The sequence below is a fragment of the Protobothrops mucrosquamatus genome, unplaced genomic scaffold (assembly GCF_001527695.2).
Source record: "Protobothrops mucrosquamatus isolate PMUCROS unplaced genomic scaffold, P.Mucros_1.0 scaffold1795, whole genome shotgun sequence".
Classification (NCBI taxonomy): Eukaryota; Metazoa; Chordata; class Lepidosauria; order Squamata; family Viperidae; genus Protobothrops; species Protobothrops mucrosquamatus.
In genome coordinates, this window is record NW_015387933.1 from 82,954 (window position 1) to 96,244 (window position 13,291).

A 13,291-nucleotide genomic window follows, 5' to 3' on the forward strand; every position below is an offset into this window, starting at 1 on the left:
GCTTCAGCAAACACATTATTTTTGTCATAGAAGCATTTGGGTGATTTCAAAAAAAGCTAAGGAAGGATTGGACCTATTTAGTATTTGGATGAGAGCCTATTGAGAAATCCCAGGGCAATGGGAAATTGAAAAAAACTTTCCTGAATAATGTTATAGAGGTGCTAGAGAAAGAAAAGAGAAGTTTTAAAACTAGTAAATTCATACTTGGCCAGTAGCTGTTCTTTTTAATGGCTGCCTGAGTCACCCAGATGAAAAAATATGTTAAGGAACATACTAAGAATCCCTCTTTCCTTTCATTCTTGATTCCTTTGAGCTGTTATAAGTAATATAGGTTGCAGGACTTTTTAAAGAGAATTATAGTAAATTAAAAATAGAATGTTCTTGCGCTAATCTAACACAACTGATTAAGGCATGGTCTCATCCTGAGGCATCTGATAAATTTTGACAAATTTGAAAGCCTGGTGATCTTATATCCAGCAGAGGTACAAGAAGATGCTGCAATCTCTCTCTCTCTCTCTCTCAGGAATTAGTGTCACCCATTTGTTTATGTAGTAAAAGCTCGTGATGTGTCTCTGTTCATACATGCAACCCTCCTGTCTGAAGGTGGAATGAGAAATTACATTGTCTCTTTTTTGTGGTCCATTTGGACGTTTGAAATACAGGTGTGCTTATATATAGCTGTTGAAGAATAAAGAATCAGGTAGTCCTCAGGTTCTGATGGCAATTCAGACTGGAATTACATTGTTAAATGGTGTGATCATAAAGTGCAATATCATACAGCTGTATCACTTACTAACAAGTGCTACTTGCCACACAAGTCATGAAGTGAGAAGCAGCAGTAGTCCTAGGTAAGGAGCATGGAAGTGCTGCGGGGGGGGGGGGGGGGATTGACAAGGCCCTGGTACAAGCCTTACATGAGTTGGGTGAGGCTGGGGATGAGGGGTGCTGTGGCAAGGCACAAGCACAAGAAGGCCATGAGGTGGATGGCACAGTAGGATGCAAGGGTTGGAAGATCAGGGGGTGGGTAGTGCAGCAAAGCCCAAGGTTAGGAAGACCAGGGATAGATGGTGTAGCAGGGAAGCCAGAGGATGGATGGTGCAGTGGAGCCCTTGTGCCTGGAGATTTGGAGGGACTTATCTGAGTGATTTACAACTTTCCTTGCCAATTTCCCCATTTCTTGTTTGCCAAGAGCCCAAGTAGTGATCACACGAGTGCAAAGATGATGTGATGGCTGGAACTTCAAGGATAAGCGGTATGTACCACTCAGCACTATCCCAACAGTCACTGAATGACTGGTCAGTAAGTCAGTAAGAATTCAATAGAAGTACAGTATTACAGTTATTGGTAATTCTGTATTGGTATTATTGGTCACGAATTATGAAATTTGGCTAGCATGTTTATGATCTGTGTACATATGTTTAAAGATTAGTACTTTAGAAAACTGCTTATTCAAGCTAGTAACATCAGCATTAATTCCTCATTTCTTTCCTCCTATTTATTAAAGATATATAATTTTAAAAACATATTTACACTATGATGCTGTTCTATTCTTGCCATCAAGTAAGCTCCATTGAACCCTAGGGAACATACTATTATATTGCCTAAAGATGTATTGGATTGTATTATTAATTATATGCATGCCATTCCATTTACCAGACTTCACACATTTGTGATTTTTTTTCCCTTTCAAAACAAAAACACATGCACATTCTGCAATTTGTTATAGCCTATGCTGTCACTATTTTCCTCATCAAAACTTCTAGCTCAGTCAAAGGCATATAGATGCCTTTCAAATGACTGGTAGAAAACCTTAAGTTCTTTCTTCAAAGTATATTAAAAACTAGCTTTAAAATTACTAATACAAACATATATCTATTGAGATGGATGTGTAATTGCTTTTCATGGAACAAATATTTCCTCACAACTTACAAATGTGTCCTAATTTATATTCAAAACATCTTCTACATCCGAAACAGTAATTTTCATGCCTTCAAGGACATTGTTCTGTTATACTGAAGTTATGACTTATTTCAAGTTTTGAAGAGCCGTGGTGGTGCAGTGGTTAGAATGCAATATTGCAGGCTAATTCTGCCAACTGCCAGAAGTTCAATTTTCACCAGCTCAAGGTTGATTCAGCCTTCCATCCTTCCGAGGTCGGTAAAATGAGGACCCAGATTGTTGGGGGGAAATATGCTGACTCTGTAAACCACTTAGAGAGGGCTGTAAAGCACTATGAACCTGTATATAAGTCTAAGAGATATTGCTATTGCTATTGAAAATTGTTGTCAACAAGCATATAGTTGTAAGTTTATTCAGCTAGACAAGTTTGCATGCTTTTTGTTCAGTAACTTTGTATTTGGTGTAAAAGCAGATGATTAATGAGATTTCTTCAAGTAAGAGGTCTTGTGAACCATGATGTATCCTCAAGGTATGATAGCAAAATAAATTGTGCAGTATATGCATGCCTTTAAAGGTAAGGAACTTTCTTGGCCTATCTATGTACTACTAAAACTTTTGTTGTCATGACTCATGACCTTTAAATGGGGAAAATGCTGCATCACGGGCCAACAGTTTTTGAGCCAAGGCATCTCAAAGTGACTTTCTTGCAGAATATGTCCAAAATCCTGAAACAATGTCCCATCTATTCCATGCGGCCGGCCTGGCGTAGTTTTGATTGTGTTTTGGTAGGGGTTTTTATAGGGGGTATTTTAGAGCAGGCTTTTTATTTAATATTTATTGTGATTTTTATTATCGCCTGTTCACCGCCCTGAGTCCCGTAAGGGAGATAGGGCAGTATATAAATTTAAATAATAAATAAATAAGGAGGCAGGGGTTGTCTAGCTGCTTACTAAAGTGCTTAAACATACTGAGTGCTTGTTTTGGACGTGTTGTGTAAGAGCATTCTTGGAAAAGGAAAAGGTTCAACCAGTCCTCAGCTGAATGGAACGAAAAGGGCCAGGGAGGGGACGGTTTGGAAGCTAAAACTCCTTCTGGTCGGAGTTTTCCGCTAAGCCTTCCCCAGCAGAGAGAGATTAAAGAGGCCTCCTGACAAAGGGCTCCGTAAGTGAGGGGATGAAGGCGAGGCATCCGGGGTGCTTGCGTGACTGCTCGAAGAGTCAGGAATAGGCACCAGTCTCAAACCCTTCACTACCACTTAGTTTCTCACGGCCACCACACGCTGTTTCTCCTCAACTCTCCACACGCTCTTCTCAGAAGAACGCCGGGAGCAATTTGTGCCTTTCTCCTTAGCAAGAATGAGAAAGGGTTGCACGCTGTTTGGTCAGAGAAGAAAGGGGGGGAGGAGGAGGAGGAGGAGGAGGAGATGGAGGCTAGCCACCCTTCGGGTAGGATGTGCGAACCGGAGGGCGGAAACTTTGGAGGAAGAAGAAGGGAAGAAGCGAGCGGGCCGGAGAGAGAGTCGGTGGGATTTCTTGCGCCGGTGGAAAATCTCAGCGGGAGAACTGAACCGAAGTGAAGCAAAAAAAAAGTGGCGGGAGAAGAGAAAAGGCGTGTAAGAAGCCACGAAGCAAACGCACAGAGTAGCCAGCGGGCAGGCGAATCCCACCCCGGCGGCTCTGCATCTTCACGCCTCGCCGCTTCCCACGCGAGTCAAAGTGAGCGGGTGGCGCGCCCGTTCGAGCGGAAATGGAGCTGCTTGGGAAGCCCCTCGGCTGCGCTGTGGCGCTCGTCTTATCTCTCGGGGGCTGCCTCAGTCTGGTCTCCCCCCACTCGGGTCCAGGTCGTCCGGGCGCCAGAAACAAGTAAGACTCCCTCCACCCCTCCGACCCGGCTTTTTCCCCCAATCCACCTTTCCTTCTCCGGGCCTCGGGAAAACTATTTGGACATTTCAGGTCTGCCTCTCCCCCCCGCTCCCCCCCGTCTGCGTACAGAGACCTTTGCGGGCTCACGTATTATTTTCCTGCCATTTGTAATGCTGCAGGGTGAATAATGTAAAAGCCAGAATCGACGGGTGGAGTCCCCCGTCTCTTGGATAGGGGGCTGAATCCCGGCTTTTCTCCCTGGTGTTGACAGGTCGGAAGAGGCGAGGTCAGAAGCGGGTTGGATAACTCTTCTCAAACCCGGCCAGTTGGAGCAAATGGCTGCCTGGTGGCAAAACGGAGAATGGGTGGATTGGCGAGCCGAGGGAACCTCTTCCCTGATCCATGTAGTAGTCACTTACACCTTCTGGGCTGGGAAGCAGGGCCTGTTGGAGTTGCCATCTTCTGAAAGAACTTGGGCTGAGTTCACACGTGCCTGATTTTTCCTTCCATGAGTTTCCTAGCTCGAACTAAGTAGAAACCGTGTAGGACTGGAATTGGCTGATTCCTTCTACAACGTTTATTTTGTGATTCATTTCTTCCTTTTGGAATATTTGTACAGTATCCTGCCTTTGATTGAATTTAGAGATCTGGTTCCTTTTTAGCCAACCCAAAACAGTTTGCCTGCCATTGAATTTCAGTACCAGTCAGATACTTCTGCTTATTTTGACATTGTTGTACTCCCCACCCCCACTAATGACTTAAAGTTAGGATTATTGAGTGACACTTGACAGTTCTCCAATGAATTTATCTACACTTTAATCACTGTAAGAGTGTCATACCAATCTATGGCAGGCCAAAAAATTTTGGACAAACGATTTTAGCCCTAGTGCAGTGGTGGCGAACCTATGGCACACATGCCAGAGGCGGTACTCAGAGCCCTCTCTGTGGGCACGCGTGTTGTCATCCCAGCCCTGCCTCACCCCACAGCCCCCTCCTCACCAGCAGCTCCCTCAGTGGAGAGTTACCCGCGGGCGAGGCCCGCGCAGAGCAGTGCAGCCAAGGACATGTCACCCTGGTAGCAGGGACAAAACTCCGCCCTCGCACACCGTCGCACACAGATGATACTGCGGGATGTGGGTGGAGGACGTGGCCGCCATGGTGCTGCTGGGCCACCTGGGCGATCTGTGGTGGGCCGTGGAGGCGGTGGGTGGCCCCGCGGGCAGGGTGGGGCACGGAGTGGGGTGGGGTGCGGGGCGTTTTTTGGGCACTTGGTCTCCAAAAGGTTCGCCATCACTGCCCTAGTGGCTAACAAAAAACAAACAACAGTCGAACCAATTGTAATGAATGCAGCGTATGCACTCTTGAGCACACAATCCAATAGTTATTCTCTATGTGATGTCTAAGTTCAGATTGTGCTTCTTTTCAGTTGGAGATTATTATTTCTGACAGCAAAATAATATTCTCTGCTGTTTTTATAGCGTATGAATGCTATCAGGCTGGTCTTCCCCTTGATGAAAACACATGTTGACAGTGCTTAGACTATATGTTTAACTGTCAAAGCATGTCTTGTCTTTATTAAATTTATATGTCACCCATCTTGCCATCCAGAGATGGCATTTTTTTTTATTGGTTAATCAAAGAGAGCCCAATCATCAATTGATATCATTAATACTTGAGTTCTTTTGAACATGGATTTAGTGCTACTCCCAGACAGCACTAAACATGTTTCAAAGCAGAATGAGCACCCTAGATGCAATATTGACCACACTTGGAATAAATACTGCATCCAGTTTTGGTCATCGCAATATAAAAAAGATGTTGAGACTCTAGAAAGAGTGCAGAGAAAAGCAACAAAGATGAGGGGACTGGATGATAAAACATACAAAGAATGGTTGCAGGAACTGCGTATCTCTAGTTTAATGAAAAAAGGACTAGGGTTGATATGATAGCAGTGTTCCAATATTTGAGGGGCTGCCACATAGAAGAGAGGATCAACCTATTCTCCAAAGCACTTGAAGGCAGGACAAGAAGCAATGGATGGAAACTAGTCAAGGAGAGGACCAATCTAAAACTAAGGAGAAATTTCCTGACAGTTAGAACAATTAATCAGTGAAACAACCTGCCTCCAGAAGTTGTGAATGCTCCAACACTGTAAATTTTTAAGAAGAGACTGGACAACCATTTGTATGACATGGTATATAGGGTTTCCTGCTTGAGCAGGGGTTGGACTAGAAGACCTCAAAGGTCCCTTCTAACTCTTATTCTGTTATTCCCTCTTTACAATCTGGATTGGAAACAATCAAGGAAAAAGAATCCAAGAGCTCTAAGAGTATTTATAATAAATAAAATAAAAGTTACAATACAATTCAAGCAAGTATCTATTCTCAAATGGAACAAGTATATATAGGTAGTTTTAGGGCAGCAAAACTCTTGCCTATTTTCTCCCACTCTTTCTATGCAGAGTGCTAAATACGCTATTAGCATTTAGCAATATCAATGGCATTTAGGCTTATATACCGCCCCATTGAGCTTTATAGCACTCTCTGAGCAGTTTACAAAGTCATCATATTGCCCCCAACAATATGGGTCCTCATTTTATCAACCTCGGAAGGATGGATGGCTGAGTGCCCCATCAGGATTGAACTCCAGGCTGTGGGCAGAGTTTGCCTGCATTCTAACTGCTGCACCAACAGGGCTCTTCTTTTGTAATAGGCAAAAAATAGCAGAAAAAAGAGTATGGAGTATGTCCTGCCATGGTTATGTGCAAGCAGGGAAAAGTCCTGAGTAGAGCAAAATGCCTCTTGCTACTGGGAGTTGTAGAGTGAGGATAAAGTAGTTGGAAACGGTACTGTGCAGATGTATAAGATAAAAAAAGTGCACAGTTACACTGTACACACTAAGATATGTTTTATCTATCTATGCTTACATAAAGAAGCCATAATTTACCATGTTCCTCTGTTTTGCTAATATCCCATAGCCTCATGAAAATGTACTGTATATCAGTATTCCACATTTTGGTATTCGCCAGATGTGAAACTATAGCTTCCATAATCTTCAGCCTGATTGGCTAAGAATCGAAGTAGTTTTTAGGCATATACTGTAAAGACACCAAATTTGTGAACATTGTCTTAGATGACTTTATTAAGTGTTCTTTGCACTTTAATTTTATCACATTTTTGTCGTTCCATCTGGATAGTGTTGACATCTGAAGTAATGATTTCAATAGAAATGTATATTTCACTTGGTCTTTCTAAATGGTGTTCCAGTTGGGGATGAGATTTTTTGGTAGTCTCTTGCAGGAGGTCATCCAAGTAGGCAGGTGTAATTGTAGAACTACCACCATGTCACTTTTGTGTCTGTTGTTCCTAATTTATATAAAAGGTTGTGTGAAAAGTCTAGATTACTTTAGATAGCACTTGGCACTGGAAACCTACCATTTTTGCATAACATTTATAGGTAGTCCTCTACTTACAACCATTTGTTTAGTGACAGTTCAGAGTTTCTGAATGGCACTGAAAAAAGTTACTTATGACCAGTTTTCACATTTACTACCATTGCACATCCCCATGGTCATGTGATCAAAATTTGCTTGGCAACTCGCATGTGTTTATGACACTTGCACTGTTCTGGAGTCACGTGATCACCGTTTATAATCTTTCCAGCTAACTTCCAACAAGCAAAGTCAATAGGGGAAGCATGGTTCATTTAACAACCTCAGTGATTTGCTTAACAACTTTCATAATGGTTCGAGTCAGGGATGTCCAATCTTGGCAACAGCAAGGGTTTTGGACTTCAACTCCCAGTTGGATGGGGAATTCTGAAAGCTGAAGTCCACAAGTCTAAATGTTGCCAAAGCTGGACATCCCTGGTTTACAATAAATAATTTGTTTAAAAAATAATAAATACATTTACTGTTATGGAGACTTGAATCTTTGAATGCCTGTTCATGCTTTTTCCAGGGCTATTGTTATTGAGAGTAGCCTGACACTTAAGTTTTTGTTGTTGTACTTGAATATTTCAAAATTTTATTAAGCAAAATTCCACACAGATGGCAATACTTAATCTTTAAAGAAAAGAATAGAGTTCTATTACAATAGGAAAATTTAATTCCAGCAAGCAAAAACCGTAAGCAAAGATATTGAAATTTGATTTATGTACTTAAAATATTTGCCTTTTTTCATTTAGTTTTCTACAGTTGTTCCGCATGCAGAGTTTGCATCATGATGTATTTGTATCATTATTACTCCACCTGTTCTCGCCCCCGCAGGCATTGTTTGACCCACTGATAATCAGCCATAGCTTATATAACATAAATGTTGGATTATTTAATACATTAGTCCTTAAGTAAAACCATATTATGATTTAGCACAATGTGTATGAATCCTGTCTCTTTTGCATTTTGGAATCAGGGATTTATGTCTCCGTATCTCAAAATACAAAAACCATAAATCCTGTGTCTATTTATCTGGGAACGTGGCTCATCTTGCATCTGAGTAGACATACATAAAATGAGCTCTTATCCTCATACATTCTGTTATTCTCTACACCGCTGCATTTTATTTAACTCCTATATTTGCATCAAAAAAGAACACATGCATTATAGCTAGAGGATCTTCTGTGTTCCTCGTGTGTTGGATCAGTGGTAGGAAGTGGAAGAAAATAATTGCTTCTCTGCTTTGATTGTCCCTTGGGTAAAACATTTGACCAATATTACATATTTGATTTAGACAAATAGTTTAATAATATGTACTGTAATGTGTGCCTTTTCTGTTCTTGCTGTCTCTACAGAAACTGGTGTGCCTACGTAGTGAACAAGAATGTGAGCTGCTCTGTGCTGGATGGCGTTGAAAGTTTTGTTCAAGTTCAGTATGTATGTCTTTGGAACCAAGAACCCTGCCCACATGCTCCTGTGTAAGTAAGAATACCAATTTAGAATGGGAGAATATTTGATTATCTTTTTCAGCAAAGCAGTATGGCCATAAGCAGCATATCATGAGGATCTGTACCATTTTTGTTTTAAAAAAATTGAAACTGTAGCATAAAATATTTATATTATAGTCCAAGACAGCTGAAGCAAATTAGAGAAATTGACTCTTCTTCAATAAATCATTGAACAATTTATTGTTACATTATTCAGACTAAAGAAGGAAATTGCAAAAATATTATAATTACATAACTAATTTAAGACTAATACCAGAGAAGAGTTTTTCATAATACTTCAATCAGAGTTAACATATTTAGTACCTAGCGTTTTGTTCAGTCTACAGATCAATCTGTGTGACCGCTTGTTGGTGGAAACAATTCTTCGGCTTATATGTTGTTCATTTGCAGGTTGCAGGCATCCTGAGCAGTCATAAACTTTGTTGTAAATCATTAGCAGTCTTTGAAATAATTGGGATGAAGCCAAATATACCCATAATTTTGATTCTGTGTGTATGAAATGTGTGTTGCCTTGATATTCAGAAATACATATTTTGGAATGTAAAGAGTTACACGTTTATTTAATAGAAACCACAAAGCCATTGAAGGAGTTATTAAAATAGAAATCTTAGCTAGCCATCTGGCCAGCAGCTAGCCATTTGGCAGTAGTGGCAGGGGAGGGATGTAAGACTGATGTGAACAGCATAATAACACAAGTGTCACCCACCCACTCCTTTTTTATTTGCATGTGTGACAACACGTGCTCAAAAGAGGCAGAACTTGTAGTGAAACTTCATGGTATTGTTTTCATCAGAATAATCCTGTGGGTGCCAAGTGGATCATCCATGAAATATAGTATCAGAAGCCATTCCATTACTTGGTTCTCAAATTGAGAAGTACTTAGAAGATACTTTATTCCCATATTTGAGAAAGTCTAGCAAGTAAATCCCACTGTTTCAGTGCCAAGAGTCTTGACTATGGTACATAGTAGATTGGTCTGCCTCTCAATCTACTAAACCCAATTTTTGTAATATTCTGAATTTCAAATATAAAATTATATCTAAAGCAGCGGTTCTCAACCTATGGGTCGTGACCCCATTTGGGGTCGATCGACCGTTTCACGGGGGTCACCAAGCAAGGCTGTCCGCCATTTTTTTCCCTTTTTCCGGCGGGTGCCTTACCTCCCTTGAGCTGGGCCAGCTGGTGGTCGGCCTGCTCCGTCTCTGCCGCTTGCCAGCTACGGCTCGGCCGGCGCAGGGGGCGGAACCACGCATGCGCGGCGCTCCCGGGCAGGGAAAGTCCTCGACTTACGACCGGTTGGGTAGTCCTCGACTTACGACCGGTTTAGTCCTCGACTTACAACCGGTTTAGTCCTCGACTTACAACCGGTTGGGGGTCGCGGCATTAAAAAGGTTGAGAACCACTGATCTAAAGTGATAGCAGAATTGCAAATGTGATTGTAACTAGCTTGTTGCTGACAAGGGTAGTGGCAGTATGAATAATGAGGGCACAGGATCCCTCTGCCATTTCTTTATGTCAGTTGCCTTTCTTCTAATTAAGGATTTGGGGATTTGTTTGCCAGACAAGTAAGGCAAAGTGTCTGAGAAAAAATAGGGAAGAAAGGTTAACTGTCCTGTCTCTGCTTCTCTTCTGCAAGTTCCTTCTCTAACTGCCTCCAGACACAACAGTTCAGCTATGCTTGATGAATCCCATGATATCACCATAGGTGCATTTTAACCTCGAAAATATGTGTCCAACTATGGCTTGAGAATTCTAAAAGAATGAAAGGAGGGTATATGTTATATACTCTTTCCCAGTGGTGGGATTCAAATATGTGAACAACCGATTCTCTGTGTGGATGGCGCTTCTGGAAGTCCATTCTGGGCCTGGGCAACAAAAAATTAGCTACCGGTTCTGCTGAACTGGTGCGAACTGGCTGAATCCCACCACTGCTCTTTCCTTAAAGGCTCTGTGTTTTTTTCCTTTATGTCTTTTTCTCTGTAAATTACTTTTACCATAATCAGTACTACTTAAAAGAAATTTTATGTTGACTAGGTTGAAACAATGTAAAGCTACATACTCTCCTATTTCCTTTTAGCTTATAAAAGGGAAAGAAGGGGAGGGAGGAATACCTGAGGCTAAGATGTTACCTTACATGAACAAACTTGGATACGTCATCCCTTAGGGTTACATTTGAACAAACAGCCTTACATATGCATCAATCTCTAACATATCTGTCTTTATAGGTGAAGAATTATATCATTTTTAATAATGCATTCAAATAGCTCAATATGTTTTAAAATTCACAGAAGAAAATATTGTTGGATAAGTACTAGAATGTACCAGAATGAACCAGGAATAGATTTTTTTTATATATTGTAGCTTATTAATTACATTGGGTGGGTAACTAAAGCATAAAGTATTGAAAAGACAGAAGATATAAAGTATTTTAAACACGTATTTCAGTCTTTTGAGATTTTTGTTTATAAATCCCAGATTGCTGGGTGGAATTAACTTTTCATCTTGCATCCTCTGACCTAATATTACTTATCTCTATCAACAAAGAGCAACAATACATTCCTTTTATCTTATTTGCACAGAGGTTTATACTCTTATACATCATTCACAACTAACCATGAAGTTCACACTAGTTTCCCTTTTGTCCAAATGAAACATAGACATCTATATTTGAGTTTTAATGTTACTTGATGTTTTAAAGAAAAGGATAATGCTCTATTAATGTTTAAAATGATAATAGAGTAAAATATAAAAGTTTCACAATGAATAACTTCATGTAGTGGTATAATTGAATGGCTTAGTGTTGCTGGCTTAATGTTCTCTCCATCATGGTGACCCATAATCCTTTTTATATGACTTTATATGCTGCACAGTCATTGTGATCAGCTTTGAAAAATGGACCATGCTCTCTGGATGTACGGTAATATATATATTCCAGACCCCAGTTTGTTTTAGCATATTTATGACTTGCTTGCTATGGTCCCTCATTCTCATGTAGCAGATGGTGTCCTTTTGAATAAGGGGTTAACTTGCCCAAAAGAACTTCGGGTTAATTCAGTGCATGCAAAGAAGAGGAAGAGGTTCATTGCTCTGCTTCTTATTCATGATTATTTTGGAAGAAAGGAAGAATAATTCACTAGCAGACAGCATTACTTGCACAGGCAGAAAGTTGGTTGAACACATTGCATGCAGCTGGAAGGATGAATACATTCAGTTTTTCTTTGCTCAGTTCCTGTTTTAAAATTATATACAAGCCAGAAATGGAAGTTTAGACCAAATTAGCTGATAGAAGCCAGTTATAAATCCTGACATTATTCAATTGGCTTATTTAACTATATTGCAGAAAGAATAGAAAAAATGAGCCCAGTGTTTTTTTTTCCCATGGGTTTCTTTTTGTTCTGGCACATGTATTTTACTAAGATAATACTGTGTAATGTTGTAAACACCCTCTGAAAAACTTAAAGCTACATTTTTCTATGAACAAGATTTATATAATTTATAATACTGTAGTATACAAAGTTCATAAAAATAGAGTATACAAATTCATTATACTACAGAATGGCTGGAGAGCCTGCTTCATGTAGTGATTAAGGCACCAGGCTAGAAACCAGGAGACAGTGAATTCTAGACCTTGGGCCAGTCACTCTCTTAGCTCAAGGAAGGAGACAATGGCAAGCCACTTTCCAAAAACCTTGCCAAGAAAATTGCAGGGACCAGCCCACGAACTAAATTAAAGGCAACCTCCCCAACAACTTGACTTCTAGCATTTCTCTCCTAGTGTATGTTGCAATTTTTAAAAAAATGAACAAAGAAAGCAATACATTGGAAAACAAAGCCAGAACTTTCTGTTCATATGGTAAGTTCTAAAGATAAGTATTATCACATCTCTTGATGCCACTAGGATTTTGTCCGTATATTTGATTTCAGGAAGGCAGTGCATCTTTTCAAGACAAACCTTAGATCTCAATGAAAAACACAGGTGGTAGATGTTATAACTTCAAACACTCCTGTAAACTATCACAGAACGTTTCTAAAGGAAACTAACAATTAAGATACCACAATATGTTTCTAAAGGAAACAATTAGGAAATCCCCAATAGACTTTAAAGGCCATCTTTAACTCTTCTGTGAAAAAAGCTTTAGAAAGTACCCCTGATCCTCTGGATAATTGGAACATTTTAAATAGTACAATGTTTGCCTTTGTGTGATTTTAGTTTCTCATGCTTTATAGTTAAAAACACAGTTTGTTAAATCTCATGGGAAATATGATTCCATGGTTTGGGAATGTTTAACTGCTGTGGATTCAGCAATAAGGGAGTGGTTCTGTTTTCAGCAGTTGCATAACACTTCACATTTCTACTGTGTTCTGCAATAAGCCCATTTGTGCACTGATGTGGAAAAGATTCTCTTCTCCATAAGGGGTAGAGCTATTTGGCTGAGTGCAAGGAAATGATGTGTTTGTGTATGTGTGTGTACACTAGATAGCCCATGGCCCATTAGGTCATTCTTTTTTCCACATATAATACAGGCATGCACCATTTTCCCTCCCCTCATGACCTTCAGGAGAGTCCCAATGAAGCCTCCGCCGCCTCC

General features: G+C 40.4%; 1 protein-coding gene across 1 annotated transcript in view; it reads left to right on the forward strand.

The window, feature by feature from the left end:
• The first annotated feature begins 3,476 nt into the window (after nucleotides 1-3,476).
• Nucleotides 3,477-13,291, forward strand: part of EMILIN2 (elastin microfibril interfacer 2) — a 28,596-nt gene continuing 18,781 nt past the window's right edge. The window contains exons 1-2 of the mRNA XM_015823189.1: nucleotides 3,477-3,761; nucleotides 8,550-8,672. Coding sequence (XP_015678675.1) covers nucleotides 3,646-3,761; nucleotides 8,550-8,672 — 239 coding nt within the window. The 5' untranslated portion in view covers nucleotides 3,477-3,645. The remainder of the gene's footprint in view (nucleotides 3,762-8,549; nucleotides 8,673-13,291) is intronic.